The sequence below is a fragment of the Salvelinus namaycush genome, chromosome 8, assembly GCF_016432855.1.
Source record: "Salvelinus namaycush isolate Seneca chromosome 8, SaNama_1.0, whole genome shotgun sequence".
Classification (NCBI taxonomy): domain Eukaryota; kingdom Metazoa; phylum Chordata; class Actinopteri; order Salmoniformes; family Salmonidae; genus Salvelinus; species Salvelinus namaycush.
In genome coordinates this window covers 5,795,496-5,816,581 of record NC_052314.1, presented here as the reverse complement: position 1 = coordinate 5,816,581, position 21,086 = coordinate 5,795,496, and the positions used below count along the sequence as shown (strand labels likewise).

At 42.4% G+C, this 21,086-nt stretch overlaps 1 protein-coding gene across 1 annotated transcript in view; it reads right to left on the bottom strand.

Moving 5' to 3' along the window:
- Positions 1-14,064: 14,064 nt before the first annotated feature.
- LOC120051672 (dual oxidase 2-like) overlaps positions 14,065-21,086 on the bottom strand; it is a 35,227-nt gene continuing 28,205 nt past the window's right edge. The window contains exons 26-31 of the mRNA XM_038998564.1: positions 19,785-19,938; positions 18,498-18,730; positions 18,093-18,251; positions 17,092-17,247; positions 16,067-16,195; positions 14,065-14,728 (exon numbers count right to left, since the gene is read on the bottom strand). Of these exons, the coding sequence (XP_038854492.1) occupies positions 14,606-14,728; positions 16,067-16,195; positions 17,092-17,247; positions 18,093-18,251; positions 18,498-18,730; positions 19,785-19,938 (954 nt within the window). The 3' untranslated portion in view covers positions 14,065-14,605. The remainder of the gene's footprint in view (positions 14,729-16,066; positions 16,196-17,091; positions 17,248-18,092; positions 18,252-18,497; positions 18,731-19,784; positions 19,939-21,086) is intronic.

Sequence of the window (21,086 nt, the reverse complement as noted above, 5' to 3'; positions counted from 1 at the left end):
AATTATTATCTTAAAAAGATAAACTGATCTAAGATCAGCACTCGTACTCTGAGACACTTTCTGAACAGGGGCCCAGATCTACATGAGCCATATTTCTATGCTCTGAGGACTGTTAGTTCTTTCTTCTCCCAGTAGAGGTCATTAGTTGATCAGTGAACACCAAAGACATGATCACATCCACAGTATTACAAATGAGAGGCTATTTCAGGTCAGTAGACATTCTTACAGACTGGTAACTAAATGTTAATCAATTGGCCAGCGTGCACGCAAGATTTGGCATTGGGTCCCAAATGGCAGTGCACTACCTTTGAACAGAGGCCTTACGGGAATAGGTTGCCATTTGTGACGCTGACAGAGAAGCTTGGCCAATACAAACCTATTGTATCTGTTAGTGTAATGGAGATATGATACCTTTTAGGATTGTGGGTATTTAATATAGATGGGGTTGGACAATATAACTTAGAACTAACATGCCATTCACATTTCAAATCACAAAAAGAGTTGGCTAATCACGTTTTATTACAATTAGTCTCCTTTGAAGGAACATTTTTCATGCCCCAAGAGAGGTACCGGATAGGTTCCAGGACGCAACAGACCCAAACTGAGAGGTACTGGATCTGGCTAAATAGGATTCCAGAACGCAAAAGTCCAAAACTGAGAGGTACCGGATCCGGCTCAAATAAAGCACTGGAGAGGCCAAACTGTGTTTGTTAATGTATTGGGACATAATACCCATTAGAGCTATCAAATCAGATAAGCCAAACTGCTGATAAACCTGAACAAACTGCTGATAAACCTGAACAAACGGATGATAAAGAATGATGGAGGCCATTATGTTCTTGGGAACCTTCAATGCTGCAGAAATGTTTTGGTACCCTTCCCCAGATCTGTGCCTCAACATAATCCTGTCTCAGAGCTCTACAGACAATTCCTTTAACTTCATACCTTAGTTTTTGCTCTGACATGCACTGTCAACTGTGGGACCTTATTTAGACAGGTTTGTGCATTTCCAAATCATGTTTAATCAATTGAAAATACCACAGGTGGACTCCAATCAAGTTGTAGAAACATCTTAAGGATGATCAATGGAAACAGGATACACCTGACCTAAATTTCGAGTTTCATCACAAAGGGTCTGAATACTTGTGTAAATAAGGTATTTCTGTTTTGTATTTTGTTTTATAAATGTAAAAAAAAATAATTGAAAAACCTGTTTTTACTTTGTTATTATGGGGTATTGTGATGTCATTATGGGGTATTGTGATGTTATTATGGGGTATTTTGTGAAGACTGATGAGGAAAAAAATGTATTTAATCAATTTTAGAATAAGGCTGTAACGTAACAATATGTGGAAAAAGTCAAGGGGTCTGAATACTTTCCGAATTCACTGTATGTCAGTGAAGACCACCTATTTCAGATCAATAACAGACACCATATTTGCTGAGGTCATTGACAATCATCTTGGCCACTATCTGGAGAGCTTGTTGAGGGCAGGTGCAGTTGCCGCGGTGACGCAACCTGACAGAATGCTGTCAAATTGTGCTATCTGTAGAAGTGTGTGAGGTCTTAGGGGCCTCGCCAAATTTCTTCAGCTGCCCTGAGGTTGTAGAGGAGCTGTTATGCCTTCTTCACCACGGTGTTGGTGTGGTGGGACCATTTCAGCTACTCAGTGATTTGCACGCCAAGGAACTTTAAGCTTTTGACCCTCTCCAATGCGGGACTCGAGATGTGGATTGGGGCGCGCTCCCTCTGTCCACTGTAGTCCACAAACAGCTCCTTTGTTTTTTTACATTGAGGAAGAGGTTATTTTTCTGGCACCACTCCTCCAGGGCTCTAACTTCCTCACTGTAGGCTGTGTTGTCATTGTTGGTAACCAGGCCTACCACTGTTGTGTTGTCTGCAAAATTAATGATTGAGTTAGAGTCGTGCATAGCCACGCGGTCATGGGTGAACAGAGAGTACAGGAGGGAGCTGAGCACACACCCCTGGGGGGCCCCTGTGTTGCGGATGACCGTGGCGGAGGTGTTGCTGCCTCCTCTCACCACTTCGGGTCAGCCCGTCAGGAATTCTAGGACCCAGTTGCACAGGGAGGGGTTCAGATCCCGGGCCCTGAGCTTAGTGACAACCTTGGAGAGCACTATATGGTTGAAAGCGGCGCTGTAGTCGATGAACAGTGTTTTCATTTACAGCTTGAAACAAGTGGGGACAACAGACTGGGTTAGGGAGAGGTTGAATATGTCCGTAAGCACTCCAGCCAGCTGGTCTGCACATGCAATGAGGATTACGGCTTGTTATGCCACCTTGCGATGCTTAATATGCTTGAAAGTCCTACTCACATCAGCTACGAAGTTTGGGAGCACGCAGTCCTCGTGAGCAGCGGGGTCCTATAACAAATTTTGAAAGTTGCTCCAAAATGTCAAATTTTTAAGTTGTAAAAACTTGGATTGAACACACGACCCTCGGAGCCGGAGTTCACGGCTTACGTGGTATTCCTTTTAGTGCAATGGTGATTGCACTGTCCGTGGATCTGTTGGGGCAGTACGCAAATTGTAATAAAAACATCTGCTAAATGATATACAGTATATGACTTATAAAGTGTGGTTACATTTAATTTGCTCTGTTATACCCACTTTGGGATGAGTTCGATAGCAACCGTGAATATAGTTTGTAATTAAGAGGTCTTCTCGATACTCATTCTCACAATACTACATTGGTAGTAGTCAGTGACAAATGTAAAAGCAGGGCTTGGTTAAAACCTGGAGGGGAGACCAAATGAATGGCTGTAGATCAACTCTCCAGTAGGAGGTGCTGCCCAGCCTTTAAAAACGTCTTGTTTTTTTAAGTGAATATATAAAATTTAAGATCTGACGTTTCAAAGGCACAAATTGAAAGGTTTGTCTATGTTGAAAATTGGTTACATTGATGACAATTCTGTGGTTAAATTTTTTTATATTTTAAATCCAATGTATTTTCCACGTAGATTCCACGTCAAAATACATTGACAAATGACATTGAAACAACATTGATTTGATCAGTTTGTGCCCAGGGGTTAGCTTGGGCACAACAACAATACACATCCATGAGTTGAGACTGCTGTTAGCCTATGCTTCACACTATATACCAATGCAACTCTTATCGACACTGTTGGTTTTATTTGATAGTTTTATGACTTCTAAATATGATCAATCCTATCAGTTCTGGCAGGTTAAGCTTTGGCAAAGTTGCAATTAAAATATTGGTTTAAAGTGATAAAGTCAGTCGAAACTTTGGCAAATACGTGTGATGACACTGCCTGGTCTTTCGGCAAACAAGGAAGAAGGAGGTTTTATGGGAAGAACGGGTGGATCATACCTGTGGCCCTACCTGAGTATGATTGACCAACCAACCTCTCCCATCCTCCTCGACCTCTATCTTTAACAGTCAATATTTTACTTCATGATATTCACTGAAGTAAGCTTGATAATCCTATGTTAGCATAATTTAAAGATAACATTTTATTATTTGCCTGTTTTTAGTTGATAGAGTTCTGTGTGCTTTTGACCTTATAGCTTACTAACCAAGTCTGGAACCAACATGACCCTGAACAGCTTCTACCCCCAAGCCATAAGACTGCTAAATATTTAGTTAAATAGTTAACCAATAGCTACCCTCAATCCTACAACTATTGTATGCAGTGATCATGCGCCTATGAAAGGGAAAGGAGGATAAGATTGAATGCATTCAACTGAAATGTGTCTTCCGCATTTAATCCAACCCCTCTGAATCAGACAAGTGTGGAGAGCTGCCTTAATCACGAGCTTTAGTTATACTGTTAGCACTGAGGCAGTTTGCCCTGGTAGGAAGTCCAGATCAAACATAAATATCACAGTCATGTCTACTGCTGATAAGCCTCCCAGTAAAGCAATACAACCAATCAAGAATCCCAGAAAAGTCCAAAGTTTGGACACACCTACTTATTAAACATGGACTCATGTAGTAACCAAAAAAGTGTTAAACAAATCAAAATACTGTATATTTTATATTTGAGATTCTTAAAAGTGACAGCTTCGCACACTTCATGAGGTAGTCACCTGGAATGCATTTCAATTAACAGGTGTGCCTTGTTAAAAGTTAATTTGTAGAATTTCTTTCCTTCTTAATGCATTTGAGCCAATCAGTTGTGTTGTGACAAGGTAGGAGTGGTATACAGAAGATAGCCCTATTCGGTAAAATATCAAGTCCATATTATGGCAAGAACAGCTCAAATAAGCAAAGAGAAATGACAGTCCATCATTACTTTAAGACATGAAGGTCAGTCAGTACAGAAAATGTCAAGAACTTTGAAAGTTTCTTCAAGTGCAGTCACAAAAAACATCAAGTGCTATGATGAAACTGGCTCTCATGAGGACCACAACAGGAAAAGAAGACCCAGAGTTACCTCTGCTGCAGAGGATAAGTTCATTAGAGTTATCAGCCTCAGAAATTACAGCCAAATAAACAGACACATCTCAACATCAAATGTTCAGAAGAGACTGCATGAATCAAGCCTTCATGGTCGAATTGCTGCAAAGAAACCACTACTAAAGGACACCAATAAGAAGAAGAGACTTGCTTGGGCCAAGAAACACAAGCAATGGACATTAGACCGGAGTCCAAATTTGAGATTTTTGGTTCAAACCGCCCTGTCTTTGTGAGACGCAGAGTAGGTGAACGGATGATTTTCGCATGTGTGGTTCCCACCGTGAAGTATGGAGGAGGAGGTGTAATGGTGTGGGGGTGCTTTACTGGTGACACTGTCTGTGATTTATTTATAATTCAAGGCACACTTAACCAGCATGGCTACCACAGCAATACGCCATCCCATCTGGTTTGCGCTTTTATTTATTTTTCAACAGGACAATGACCCAACACACCTCCAGGCTGTGTAAGGCTATTTGACCAAGACGGAGAGTGATGGAGAGCTGCATCAGATTACCTGGCCTCCACAATCACCCGACCTCAACCCAATTGAGATGGTTTGGGATGGGATGGACCGCAGAGTGAAGGAAAAGCAGCCAACAAGTGCTCAGCATATGTGGGAACTCCTTCAAGACTGTTGGAAAAGCATTCCAGGTGAAGCTGGTTGAGAGAATGCTAAGAGTGTTCAAAGCTGTCATCAAGACAAAGGGTGGCAACTTACAAGAATATAACATATGTTTTGATTTGTTTAACACTTTCTTGGCTACAACGTGATTCCATATGTCATTCCATAGTTTTGATGTCTTCATTATTATTCTAGAATGTAGAAAATAGTAAAAAATTAAGAAAAACCCTTGAATGAGTAGGTGTCCGAACTTTTGACTGGTACTGTATGTAGCCTAAGAAACAAGGTTCATGAAATCGATAACTTGCTAGTAACAGATAACATTCATATACTGACCATCTCTGAAACAAATTGAATTAATACTTTTGATGATACAGTGGTAGCAATGCATGGTTTCAACATTCAGAAGAGACAGGAATGCCAATGGTGGAGGTGTTGCTGTGCATATTCAGAGTCATATTCCTGTGATGTTCAGAGAGAATCTCACGTCAATATGGCTACAGGTTCATCTGCCACACCAAATTGTTATTTATTTAACTAGGCAAATCAGGTAAGAACAAATTCTTATTTACAATGACAGCCTAGGAACAGTGGGTTACCTTGTTCAGGGGCAGAACAACATTCTCATTCACTATAGACTTATACCAAGTGGATGGCAGTATACTGTACTCAATCACTATAGACTTATACCAAGTGGATGGCAGTATACTGTACTCAATCACTATAGACTTATACCAAGTGGATGGCAGTATACTGTACTCAATCACTGTAGACTTATACCAAGTGGATGGCAGTATACTGTACTCATTCACTATAAACTTATACCAAATGGATGACAGTATACTGTACTCATTCACTATAGACTTATACCAAATGGTTGACAGTCTACTGTACTCAAAAACAAATTTGGAGCAAATCATATTTTATAAATCAATTAATTTAGTGGATTTTTAAACCTCATTAGGCAGCTCATCAATGCCAAACGCTTTCCCATTTTTTTGCAGCTTCAATCACCTTCTTAACTTCTGCCACAGACAGCTCCTCGTTTAAATAAGCGTTACTAATATATAAGATGGTTCTAACATTGTATTTCCCATTATAGTTTTCAGGGAACATATGTCTTTATACAATTCTTCCTCAAAAATATGTCACATTTTCGTTACCTGCCAATACCTGGCTCTGGTCCATTTCACTTTAATATCACAACCACTTATATTACAGTGTCTGATCCCGAGATCTGATGAAATCTCTTTGTGGCAAATAGTCAATAAGTATTGAGTTTCTGCCGAGTAATAGTCAGCTGGCTAGCAGTTCATTCACACCTGTAAGCTGCGGGTGCCTGAGTGCCCAATCACATATTGAGTGATTGACAGGTCTGAAACCCTACCAACTGACTCTCACAAATCACCTGCTCCTCCCCTGATAATCCCACTCACTGTGATCGATTGACAGGCCAAAATGTTAAGAACGAGGACATTGAATGGGAGGAATAATATTGTTTTAAGCAATAAGGATTGGAATTTGGCACTTTCTAGGTCAAGAGTAAAAAATAAAAAACAGAGTTTTCATCTTCTTTTTGTCACAATAATGTAGTACAATTAAAAATGTGAATTTTGATTTATCTTTTAACAATTTTCTTTCTCAAAATAGCCAAATGTTATCCGGAATGGCATTGGACAAAAAAACGATCAACTTGAAAATGTAAACTGGAGTTTTGTGTTTAAATTTGGTCATTGATTATGTTTACATATAAACAATATTGAAAACGTATTATTACGTCTCCAGATAATCCGTTGGTCACAGATACCTTAAAAAAAAGGTGAAGGCGTGGATCAGAAAACCAGTCAGTATCTGGTGACCACCATTTGCCTCATTCAGCGCGACACATCTCCTTCACATAGAGTTGATCAGGCTGTTGATTGTGGCCTGTGGAATGCTGTCCCACTCCTCTTCAATGGTTTTACGAAGTTGCTAGATATTGGTGGGAACTGGAACACGCCGTCGTATGCGTCGATCCAGAGCATCCCAAACATGCTCAATTGGTGTGCAGGCCATGGAAGAACTGGGACATTTTCAGTTTCCAGGAATTGTGTACAGATCCTTGTGAATGGGGCCGTGCATTATCATGCTGAAACATGAGGTGATGGCGGGTGGATGAATGGCACAACAATGGGCCTCACGATCTAGTCACGGTATCTCTGTGCATTCAAATAGCCATCGATAAAATGCAATTGTGTTCGTGGTCTGCAGCTTTTATCTGCCCATACCATAACCTCACCACCATGGGGCACATTGACATCAGCAAACCGCTCACCCACACGGCGCCATACACGTGGTCTGCAGTTGTGAGGCCAGTTGGACATACTGCCAAATTCTCTAAAACGATGTCGGAGGCAGCTTATGGTAGAGAAATTAATATTTAATTAATTAATTAATCAAATCAAATCAAATGTATTTATATAGCCCTTCTTACATCAGCTGATATCTCAAAGTGCTGTACAGAAACCCAGCCTAAAACCCCAAACAGCAAGCAATGCAGGTGTAGAAGCACGGTGGCTAGGAAAAACTCCCTAGAAAGGCCAAAACCTAGGAAGAAACCTAGAGAGGAACCAGGCTATGAGGGGTGGCCAGTCCTCTTCTGGCTGTGCCGGGTGGAGATTATAACAGAACATGGCCAAGATGTTCAAATGTTCATAAATGACCAGCATGGTAAAATAATAATAATCACAGTAGTTGTCGAGGGTGCAGCAAGTCAGCACCTCAGGAGTAAATGTCAGTTGGCTTTTCATAGCCGATCATTAAGAGTATCTCTACCGCTCCTGCGGTCTCTAGAGAGTTGAAAACAGCAGGTCTGGGACAGGTAGCACATCCGGTGAACAGGTCAGGGTTCCATAGCCACAGGCAGAACAGTTGAAACTGGAACAGTCAATTAATCACCTGTGGTGGACACTCCTGCAGTCAACATGCCAATTGCACGCTCCCGCAAAACTTGAGACAGGCCACAAACTGTGGCATTGTGTTGTGTGACAAAACTGCACATTTTAGAGTGGCCTTTAATTGTCCCCAGCACAAAGTGGACCTGTGTAATGATCATGCTGTTTAATCAGCTTCTTGATATGTCACACCTGTCAGGTGGATGGATTATCTTGGCAAAGGAGAAATTCTCACTAACAGGGATGTAAATAAATTTATGCACAACATTTGAGAGAAATAAGTTTTTTGTGCGTACAGTATGTAACATTTCTGGGATCATTTATTTCAGCTCATGAAACATGGGACCAACACTTCACATGTTGCGTTTATAATTTTGTTCAGTTGAAATGTCCCCTTTAATGAAGTGTAAGAAACATTACATTAATGTAATCTTTAATATCAGAAAATTTCTTGTTTTCAACTGACACCAAGCATTTTGTCATGTCCTCCGTGGCCTTCACTGAATTTGTATTTAGGATATGACTCATAAAATGTGCTTATAATTCTTACATTTTGCCATTGATATGAACATCTATTTGTGCTCTTTTGCTGAGAAAGTATTTTGTCCTAATAAATGCATGATTATTGATTAAAAATCACCATAATTAATTGCGTACCTGTCTACCCTCAACCCCGTTACACCAACCAATCTCCCCTCATAAAAAAATGGTGAACTTATCCTTATGTGACATCATCAACTGGAAGTGACATCATTACAAGTCTTCTGAAGAACATGGTGCCAAAAGACAGGGAAGTTATAACATCTATATTTCATAGATTTGTATTGTTAGATCAAGCTCATCTCTGTTACATGAAATAAAGATCGAAAACGATTACTTTTTTTATTGCAAAAATATATACAATTTCTTAATTCCGTGCGCACGCGATCTGGTCTCATGTTCTTCACCACGTGAGGCGCAGCGGCCATTTTGAGCCCAAAGAACCACAACCCTGTTGATCATAACAGGGTTCTGAGACTGTGACAGAGTTGAGTTTCACTTTGTTTGTGACGTTATCCAATTATTCAAATTAATTCATTTGTTTTTTATCTTCATTCTTATAACCACGTGCATATGTTGACTGTAATGTTGTCCATGTTAAGAATACATACAGTAGTCTACATATAGTAGTCTACATTGGAGGGAAGTCTCTGGAGAGAGCATTCTTTTCTTGTCAGTCTGCATTTCTGCTCAACACAGAAGCAACTCGACTGCCAAGTGCTTCAACACACAACATTTAACGTCTTAGCAAGAAGCAGCCAACTGCTGCTCCACATTCAGCCAGTGAAGGAAATCCCATGGGGAAGTCCAGGGCTGCAAGACCAGACGCTACGAAGACCTGTATTCAGGTACCATCCTTAACACATCACGTTGAATCAAACAGATTATTATGGTCTGCTCGTGATGACATCCACTGGTACCTGTTTGAGGATGGCCTTGAAATCATTCCACCCTCACAGGCTGTGACGTCCCGACACGTAGAGATGTTGAAAGAGGTGTGGGACAGACTTTCAGGATGAATGCCATGAAGCAAGAGACACACACAAAGTATCTGCCTACCTGTGAGACCTGCTCCATGGTGGCCCTGAGTGTCTTCATGTTCACACACACACCCCAAAGCCTCAGCCTGCCAATAGGAAGTGTACCAAGTGGGAACCCAGCCTGTGGTGTTTCAACAGGCAGGCCCAGGTCTCAACAGGCAGGCCTCAACAGGCAGGCCCAGGTCTCAACAGGCAGGCCCAGGCCTCAACAGGCAGGCCTGATCATTTATAACAGAGTTACATATGAAGCTTATCTTGGCTCTATACTTGGCTCGCCCTGTTCACCCCCTGAGTGTGTTGTTGACGAAATGTGTTTTCTAGTCTGAGTTATAATATTAATGACCCAAGCCCAGCTCAGTTAATCCCTACCCTTGTGTCTCTGAGTCATTGTGCTTCAGCAAATGTACATTATCCTAGGGGAGTTGGCAAACACAATGTAAAGTAACCCATGTAAGTAACCTAATTCATTTCCCTCTAACTGACCTGAATGCCTCTGTTGATCCTACAGCTATGCAGTAATCATGTGCCTATGAATCAAAGTTATACTGTTAGCACTGAGGCGAAATGCCCTCGTAGGAAATCCACTGTGTGCAGTGTAAACACCAATAACTTGAGCATGTCTTCTAATAAGCTTCCCAGTAAAGCAATAAATCCAATCAAGCATATGTGTGAAATGCTTGATAATGTAAGTGATATCAACAGAGATAGATTTTCTGGGTGATTTAAATATTGACTGGCTTTCATCAAGCTGCCTACTCAAGAAAAGAACACAGAAGGGGTGTTTTTTAATGGAAGCCTCTCCAATATAATCCAGGTTGAATCAGGAATTTCCCAGAGCAGTTTTCTATGCCCCTTACTTTTTAAATTCTTTACTAGCATCATGCCACTGGCTTTGAGTAAAGCCAGTGTGTCTATGTATGCGAATGACTCAGCACTATACACGTCAGCTACTATAGCGAGTGAAATGACTGCAACACTCAACAAAGAGCTGCAGTTATTTTCCGAACGGGTGGCAAGGAATAAGTTAGTCGTAAATATTTCAAAAACTCTAAGCATTGCATTTTAGACAAATCATTCACTAAACCGCAACTAAATATTGTAATGAATAATGTGGAAATTGAGGAAGTTGAGGTGACTAAACTGCTTGGAGTAACACTGGATTGTAAAACTGTCATGGTCAAACATATTGATACAACAGTAGCTAAGATGGGGAGAAGTCTGTCCATAATAAAGCGCTGGGCTACCTTCTTAACAGCACTATCAACAAGGCAGGTCCTACAGGCCCTAGTTTCTACCTTCTTAACAGCACTATCAACAAGGCAGGTCCTACAGGCCCTAGTTTCTACCTTCTTAACAGCACTATCAACAAGGCAGGTCCTACAGGCCCTAGTTTCTACCTTCTTAACAGCACTATCAACAAGGCAGGACTGACAGGCCCTAGTTTCTACCTTCTTAACAGCACTATCAACAAGGCAGGACCGACAGGCCCTAGTTTCTACCTTCTTCACAGCACTATCAACAAGGCAGGTCCTACAGGCCCTAGTTTCTACCTTCTTAACAGCACTATCAACAAGGCAGGTCCTACAGGCCCTAGTTTCTACCTTCTTAACAGCACTATCAACAAGGCAGGTCCTACAGGCCCTAGTTTCTACCTTCTTAACAGCACTATCAACAAGGCAGGTCCTACAGGCCCTAGTTTCTACCTTCTTAACAGCACTATCAACAAGGCTGGTCCTACAGGCCCTAGTTTCTACCTTCTTAACAACACTATCAACAAGGCAGGTCCTACAGGCCCTAGTTTCTACCTTCTTAACAGCACTATCAACAAGGCAGGTCCTACAGACCCTAGTTTCTACCTTCTTAACAGCACTATCAACAAGGCAGGTCCTACAGGCTCTAGTTTCTACCTTCTTAACAGCACTATCAACAAGGCAGGTCCTACAGGCCCTAGTTTCTACCTTCTTAACAGCACTATCAACAAGGCAGGTCCTACAGACCCTAGTTTCTACCTTCTTAACAGCACTATCAACAAGGCAGGTCCTACAGGCCCTAGTTTTATCACACCTGTACTACTGTTCAGTCATGTGGTCAGGTGCCACAAAGAGAGACCTCGGAAAATTACATTTAGCTCAGACTAGGGCAGCACGGCTGGCCCTTAAATGTACACGTGGAGCTGACATTAATAATATGTACGTAAATCTCTCATCGCTCAAAGTGGAGGAGAGACTGACTTCATCACTACTTGTTTTTGTAAGAAGTGTTGACATGCCGAATGCACCGAGCTGTCTGTTTAAACTACTAGCATACAGCTCAGACACCCTGTCACGCTGGTATAAAGGATTTGGAGACAGGCGCAGGAATACATCTGGGTTATTTAATACACCCAAAACAAACACGTATACAAAACACTGGGATGTACCCAAACAAAAGAGCGAGGGTAAACCTCGTAGAACGACACGACACGATACCCGTAATACACAAAGCACAAAACACGCAGCACAGGCTGAGACAACGCATAGGTGCTCACACGACCAATGGACATGGGAACAATAATCGACAGCCCAATGGGGAAACAAAGGGCACATTTATACAAACACAACAGTGAGGAATTGGAACCAGGTTTGTGTAATGACACAGTTCGGTGCAGCCTAGAAGGCCGGTGACGTTGACCTCCGGAACTGGTGAACAGAATGAGCAGCAGTACCGGAGGGGATCCATGACACACCCATGCATACCCCACAAGACATGCCACCAGAGGTCTCTTCACAGTCCCCAAGTTCAGTACTACATAGAGCCATGACTACATGGAACTCTCATCATTTAACTGAGGCACGCAGTAGAAACAGATAGAAATACACCTTATGGAACAGCGGGGACTGTGAATATTCACACACAGGTACAGACACAAGCATACGCGCACACACACACACAAACACACACACATACAGGTACACACACACACACATGCTGGCACACTCACTCTACACATACGCACATCGTAAAATTGTTGTATGGTGGTATTGTACATTTTGTATTGTAGATATGTAGGGGTGTAACTATGTTATATGATGTACTGTTTTATCTTTTGTTTTATGTGTGATGTAAGTGTCTTCATGTGTTTGGACTCCAGGAAGAGTAGCTGCTGCCTTGGCAACAGCCAATGGTGTTCCCTAATAAATACAAATACAAAAGTTGGCTGGATGTCCTTTGGGTGGTGGACCATTCTTAATATACACAGGAAACCCAGCAGCATTGCAGTTCTTGACACACTCAAACCAGTGTGCCTTGCACCTACTACCATACCCCGTTCAAAGGCCACTAAATATTTTGTCTTGCCCATTCACCCTCTGAATGGCACACGTACACAATCCATGTCTCAGTAATCTCAAGGCTTAAAAATCCTTCTGTAACCTGTCTCCTCCCCTTCATCTACACTGATTGAAGTGGATTTAACAAGTGACATCAATAATGGATCATAGCTTTCACCTGGATAGTCTATGAAAGAGCAGGTGTTCTTAATGTTTTGTACACTCAGTTTATGTAATTCATGTCAAAGTCTAAGTCATCCTGGTTTGGTGGAATTTTTATTTTACCTTTATTTAACTAGGCAAGTCAGTTAAGAACAAATTCTTATTTTCAATGACGGCCTAGGAACAGTGGGTTAACTGCCTTGTTCAGGGGCAGAATTACAGATTTTTACCTTGTCAGCTCGGGGATTTGATTTTGCAACCTTCCAGTTACTAGTCCAACGCTCTAACCACTAGACTACCTCCCGCCTTTGTTTGAAGTGCTGTCACAATGAAAATGTTTTTTAAAATCAACTTGTCTCAGCAGCATACATATTTGATGCAAAAAAAAAGTGTAAAAAGGGCTTATTTTGTCGATTTGACGGGTACAACTTGGCTAGATTGTAGTCACGGTGTGCCTGCATATGGAGCTCAGCCAGCACTGTTATTTCTGTAACTGAATGAAAACGTTTTAATGATGTGATTTAACCGATTGATGTTGGGAAAGTAGATGTCGAAATAATAAATAATATTAATATTATAATATTATTAATATTAAGTATATTAAGTATTATTAATATTATACTTAAATAATATTTCCTAAAATGAAGGCTACTGATTATTTCTCAGTATCTACTCGCAAGCTTCTCATTGACAGCCTGAACCAGTCATACCGTTTTCTGCCACGGTGCAACCTTTGGTAGTTTGATGGACTCCGAGTCAGAGGCAAAGCCAAGACAATGCCCGGGCCATGCTCATCGTGGTTCTGACAGGCGAAGTGAAAATGATACCATGATTTTGCTCGTTGTGCACGTTGCTCAATTGATATATCAATCGTGGTATCATTTTCACTTCGCCTGTGTGTGTAACGACACCATCGGACATGAAACGACGATACAAATGTAACAACAGCACAACAAAATAGATAAAAACATTTATTTTTGCAGGTGCCTTGTCATTTTATACACCGGTGGTGCAACAAGTGCTTTCCAACAGTGACAGCAGGAGCAACCAACATTATCAAGTGGTCAAAACCATACATCTTCAGATTCAAAAATGCAAACTGTTAATTATTACATCATATATAAAATGGACATATCTATTTAATACAGACTAGCTCATAACAATGCTAATCATTGAAAAATGACAAATCTACCCAATGGATTATGATAATATCCTGTTTAAAAAATAAATAAAAGTGGTTGTGCAAAAACATAGGTTTGCACCTCCATTTTGAAAGTGGGGATGCAGCTGCTCCTTTGCGCCATCATCTATAGGGATTACTCAGCATACAACAATTATACAAACTATTCTACTTCTCATTATTTATTTTAGTTTTGGAGAACAAAAAAATCCAGATGATGTGCAGTATTACATAAAAGCAGTAGACAGTATTTGATTTTTTATTTTAAAGAATTTATAAGTCGTAAAATCTAGTCTGAAGGACTCATAAACTGTTCTTTCTTCATTGTTATTCGGCACAGTAGAAAGTGGTGTATTATGGGTATTCCCCAGTCCTGTTGTTAGAAGTTCTCATAGTGATGTATGAAATGTGTTTGGTCTCTCTTGTTCATCTGTTGGCAGGCCTTCTCTACGTTCTTAGTGAGACCAGGAGGACCACAGCTGAACACACCAATCTTACCCACCTAGAGAGAGAGAGCGAGAGCGAGAGCGAGAGCGAGAGCGAGAGCGAGAGCGAGAGCGAGAGCGAGAGCGAGAGCGAGAAAGAGAGAAAGAGAGAAAGAGAGAGAAACAAACAGTAATTTTGTAAGACTAGTTCCAGTGTATGAGTATCTGTTTATCATGGTAGATAACGACAAAGCTAAAACAGATTTTTAGAATTTTTGCTAATGTATTACAAATAAAAACTGAATTAACAGAAATCTACATAAGTATTCAGACCCTTTGCTATGAGACTCAGTGCATCCTGTTTCCATTGACCATCCTTGAGATGTTTCTACAACTTGATTGGAGTCCACCTGTGGTCAATTCAATTGATTGGACATGATCTGGAAAGGTCCCACAGTTGACAGTGCATGTCAGAGCAAAAACCGAACCATGAGGTCGAAGAAATTGTCCATAGAGCTCCGAGACAGGATTGGACAACAGGACAACAACCCTAAGCACACAGCCAAGACAACGCAGGAGTGGCTTCGGGACAAGTCTCTGAATGTCCTTGAGTGGCCCAGCCAGAGCCCCGACTTGAACCCGATCGAACGTCTCTGGAGAGACCTAAAAATAGCTGTGCAGCGATGCTCCCAATCCAACCTGACAGATCTTGAGAGGATCTCCAGAGAAGAATGGGAATAACTCCCCAAATACAGGTGTGCCAAGCTTGTAGCGTCAAACCCAAGAAGACTCCAGGCTGTAATCGCTGCTTCCACAAACTACTGAGTAAAGGGTCTGAATACTTATGGAAATGTATTATTTTTAATAAATTAGCAAAAATTTCAAAAATCCTGTTTTTGCTTTGTCATTATGGGGTATTGTGTGTATATTGATGAGGGGGGGAAAAAACTATTGAATCTATTTCTGAATAAGGCTGTAACGTAAACAAAATATGGGAAACTTGAAGAGGTCTGAATACTTTTAAAATGCATTGTATGTAGCATAGTCTTCTTCCAGAGATGTTTGTGCTGTATTAGCTAACGTCTATGGACAAGTAATACTGATAGGATACTATGATAACAGATGATAGCAATATAATGACCACGATAAAGTACAAACAGGTCTGGCATCAGGTTTTACGCAACATGGCGCTGATGGATGTGTCTATGTAACTGACCTCAGAATGCACCTCCTGTAATGAGCTGTAGGAGACAAAGGACACACACACGCCACACACACATACACAAAGACACACACACACACACACACACACACACACACACACACACACACACACACACACACACACACACACACACACACACACACACACACACACACACACACACATACAATGTTGTGTAGCAGTAACTAACCTCAGGGTGCACCTCCTGCAGAGAGCTGAAGAAGGAGACAAATGGTGGACGACCGAAGTGGGTCACAGAACGCAGGCCGGTGAACAGGCTCCGATTCCTCACCTTCTGGAAGTGACGCTCACACACGTACTGACCAGACACATCAGGACATCCCACTTTAGTACCACATACTACATTTACTGTTGTTAAATGTACAGTCCTAAAGTCCTCAAGTACTAACGTTTTAAAGTCCTAAAGTCTTAAAGTCACAATATCACCAAGTCCTAAAGTTCTAGTCACCAAGTCCTAAAGTCTTAAAGGCACAAAATCACCAAGTCCTAAAGTCTTAGTCACCAAGTCCTAAAGTCTTAAAGGCACAAAATCACCAAGTCCTAAAGTCTTAGTCACCAAGTCCTAAAGTCTTAAAGTCACAAAGTCACAAAGTCCTAAAGTCTTAAAGTCACAAAGTCCTATAGTCTTAAAGTCACAAAATCACAAAGTCCTAAAGTCCTAAAGTCTTAGTCACAAAGTCCTAAAGTCCTAAAGTCTTAGTCACCAAGTCCTAAAGTCTTAAAGTCACAAAGTCCTAAAGTCTTAAAGTCACAAAATCACCTAAGTCCTAAAGTCCTAAAGTCTTAGTCGCCAAGTCCTAAAGTCTTAAAGTCACCAAGTCCTAAAGTCTTAAAGCCACAAAGTCCTAAAGTCTTAAAGTCACAAAGTCTTAAAGTTCTAAAGTCTTAACGTCCTAAAGTCTTAACGTCCTAAAGTCTTAAAGTCTTGAGTCTTAAGGTCCTAACGTCTTAAAGTCTTAACGTCCTAATGTCTTAAAGTCTTAAGATCCTAAAGTCCTAAAGTGCAAACTCTGCCCTCCTGGTGCATAATGGTAGCTACAACTAAACTACACAATATATCTAAACTGTTGTACTCTTATCCTGTGACATTTCAAGCACTTTTAGGGCCAGTTTTCCAGACCCAGATTAAGCCTAGCCCTGAGTTGACAATGTGTTTAATCTACGTCCAGGAAACCGTTTGTTGGTTGTTCTCACCAGCATGGTGGTTCGCAGGTCAAACTTCTCTGCCAGCTGTGTGATGTAGATGTGGACAGAGACCAAATCCAGACTGTCCTGCTCCTCCACCTCCCGGATGATGTCAGACACCCACTCAAACTGACGCTGCGTCCGTGTCACCCAGATAAAGTATATCTGCAGACAGACAGGATATTCCCCCCCGGGCAAAGCCAAAGGTTAGGCATAGGGATTCAGATTAGGTTAAGGACATAAAGGCAGGAGGTATATTTACTTTTATTCTGATACGGGACTGTGTAAATACTGTGTAAATACTGTACATGTAACCATATCTACATGTACATACTACCTCAATCAGCCTGACTAACCGGTGTCTGTATGTAGACTCGCTACTTTTATAGCCTCGCTACTGTATATAGCCTGTCTTTTTACGGTTGTTTTATTTTAGCATTTCACTGTAAGGTCTACTACACCTATTGTATTCGGCGCACGTGACAAATACACTTTGATTTGATTTGGATCACTAGAAGAAGAAGAAGGAGAAGAAGAAGAAGGAGAAGAAGAAGAAGAAGCAGATGAAGCATAAGAAGCAGAAGAAGCAGAAGAAGAAGCAGAAGAAGAAGCAGAAGAAGGAGAAGAAGAAGGAGAAGAAGAAGCAGAAGAAGCAGCAGAAGAAGAAGCAGAAGCAGAAGCAGAAACAGAAGAAGCAGAAGAAGTAGCAGAAGCAGAAGAAGGAGAAGAAGAAGGAGAAGAAGAAGCAGAAGAAGGAGAAGAAGGAGAAGAAGAAGGAGAAGAAGAAGCAGAAGAAGCAGCAGAAGAAGAAGGAGAAGCAGAAGCAGAAACAGAAGAAGCAGAAGAAGTAGCAGAAGCAGAAGCAGAAGAAGGAGAAGGAGAAGAAGGAGAAGAAGAAGCAGAAGAAGGAGAAGAAGGAGAAGAAGCAGAAGGAGAAGAAGGAGAAGCAGAAGAAGAAGCAGAAGCAGAAGAAGGAGAAGGTTCCTGAGATTCTCATGTGGACAGCTTACTTTTTTACACTGTATCTTGAACTTGACTGAGGACTTGAACACCAGGTCCTTGAGGATAGAAGCGAAGGGGGTGACTCCAATCCCTCCTCCCACCAGGACTGACACCTCAAAATTTGTCCAATCCTGGTGGCCCTCCCCAAACGGCCCGTCCAGGTACAGCTGTAGAATGGGAGTACAAATATGTGATAGAGAAAGCATTGCAAAACAGCAAGAATCAACCATCCAAACAACTAACCACATGCATGCAGGCACACAGACACGCTTACAGCAGACACGTATGGATGCAGAGATGCACACACACAGACCCCCCCAACCTACACACAGACCCCCCACCATACACACAGACCCCCCACTCTACACATACACATCCTCCCTCCATGCCTCCCTCCTTCCCTCCCTCCATGCCTTTGGATATGTTCGCAGTTGTTCCAGGTTGTTGGGGGCGTATGCCTCTCGGAGGTGGCTGGTCCAGGGGCCTATGGCGCGGATGTGAAGGCTGAGGGTCTCCTCATGTGGAGCTGACGTCAGGGTGAATGGGTGATACTCATCTGTGCCAAGCGCCAGACACGCCACCCTCACCCACTGGCCTGAGCGGTACACAAAGCCCTGGGGACGCTTGAACTCCAGGAATGTCACTTCTATGTTGGGGTGGGGAGGGATTGAGAGAGAGAGAGAGAAGAGAGAGAATGAGTGAGAGAGAGAGAGAGGAGAGTGACCAGTAGCACAAGGCAATAGCCAGAGTGGAGGGGAATACAAGGATAGAGCTAGAATTAACCCACAAAGAGCATTAACTGGAATGGGAACTTATGCATTCATCCGCCCATCCATCCATCCATCCATCCAATCCATCCATCCAATCCACCATCCATCCAATCCACCATCCATCCATCCATCCATCCAATCCACCATCCATCCAATCCACCATCCATCCAATCCACCATCCATCCATCCAATCCACCATCGATCCATCCAATCCACCATCAATCCATCCAATCCACCATCCATCCATCCATCCAATCCACCATCCATCCAATCCACCATCCATCCAATCCACCATCTATCCAATCCATCCATCCATCCAATCCACCATCCATCCATCCATCCATCCAATCCACCATCCATCCAATCCACCATCTATCCAATCCATCCATCCATCCATCCATCCATCCATCCATCCATCCATCCATCCATCCATCCATCCATCCATCCATCCATCCACCATTCATCCATCCATCCATCCATCCATCCATCCATCCATCCATCCATCCATCCATCCATCCATCCATCCATCCATCCATCCATCCATCCATCCATCCAATCCACCATCCATCCATCATCCATCCATCCAATCCACCATCCATCCATCCATCCAAACCACCATCCAATCCATCCATCCAATCCATCCAATCCACCATCCATCCAATCCACCATCCACCATCCATCCATCCAATCCACCATCCATCCATCCATCCATCCAATCCATCCATCCAATCCACCATCCATCCATCCATCCAATCCATCCATCCATCCATCCAATCCACCATCCACCATCCACCATCCACCATCCATCCAATCCACCATCCATCCCTCCTTCCTCACTCCTTCCTCTATCCCTCCCTGCCCCCCTCCCACCCACCCACCAACCAACCCACCCTTCCTCCCTCCCCTCCCACCCTCTATCCCAGTCCCTACCTGAGGGCAGCAGCGTAGCATTGACCACAGGGATCTCCACCTTCTTCCTGTTGAGGCTGATGAGTTTGTCCAAGAGGAAGAGCAGTCCCGGGGGGATCAGGTAGATGTAGAAACGAGGCTCCTGGAGCAGAGCAAAGCTGCCGTGGATGACCGTCTGGCGGGATGAGACATGGCCAAGAGGATCATGTTTTAAATAAACTAGAAACCAGGAGACGAGACATGGCCAAGAGGATCATGTTTTAGATACACTAGAAACCAGGAGATGAGACATGGCCAAGAGGATCATGTTTTAGATACACTAGAAACCAGGGGACGAGACATGGCCAAGAGGATCATGTTTTAAATAAACTAGAAACCAGGGGATGAGACATGGCCAAGAGGATCATGTTTTAGATAAACTAGAAACGAGGGGACGAGACATGGCCAAGAGGATCATGTTTTAGATACACTAGAAACCAGGGGACGAGACATAGCCAAGAGGATCATGTTTTAGATAAACTAGAAACCAGGAGAGGAGACATGGCCAAGAGGCTCATGTTTTAAATACACTAGAAACGAGGGGACAAGACATGGCCAAGAGGCTCATGTTTTAAATAAACTAGAAACCAGGGGACGAGACATGGCCAAGAGGATCATGTTTTAGATACACTAGAAACCAGGAGACGAGACATGGCCAAGAGGATCATGTTTTAGATAAACTAGAAACCAGGAGAGGAGACATGGCCAAGAGTCTCATGTTTTAAATACACTAGAAACCAGGGGACAAGACATGGCCAAGAGGCTCATGTTTTAAATAAACTAGAAACCAGGGGACGAGACATGGCCAAGAGGATCATGTTTTAGATAAACTAGAAACGAGGGGAGGAGACATGGCCAAGAGCATTATGTTTTAAATAAACTAGAAACCAGGGGACGAGACATGGCCAAGAGGATCATGTTTTAGATACACTAGAAACCAGGAGACGAGACATGGCCAGGAGCATCATGTTTTAGATACACTAGAAACGAGGGGACGAGACATGGCCAGGAGCATCATGTTTTAAATACACTAGAAACCAGGAGATGAGACATGGCCAGGAGCATCATGTTTTAGATACACTAGAAACGAGGGGACGAGACATGGCCAGGAGCATCATGTTTTAGATACACTAGAAACGAGGGGAGGAAACATGGCCAGGAGCATCATGTTTTAGATACACTAGAAACGAGGGGAGGAGACATGGCCAAGAGGATGATGTTTTAAATCAACTAGAAACGAGGGGAGGAGACATGGCCAGGAGCATCATGTTTTAGATACACTAG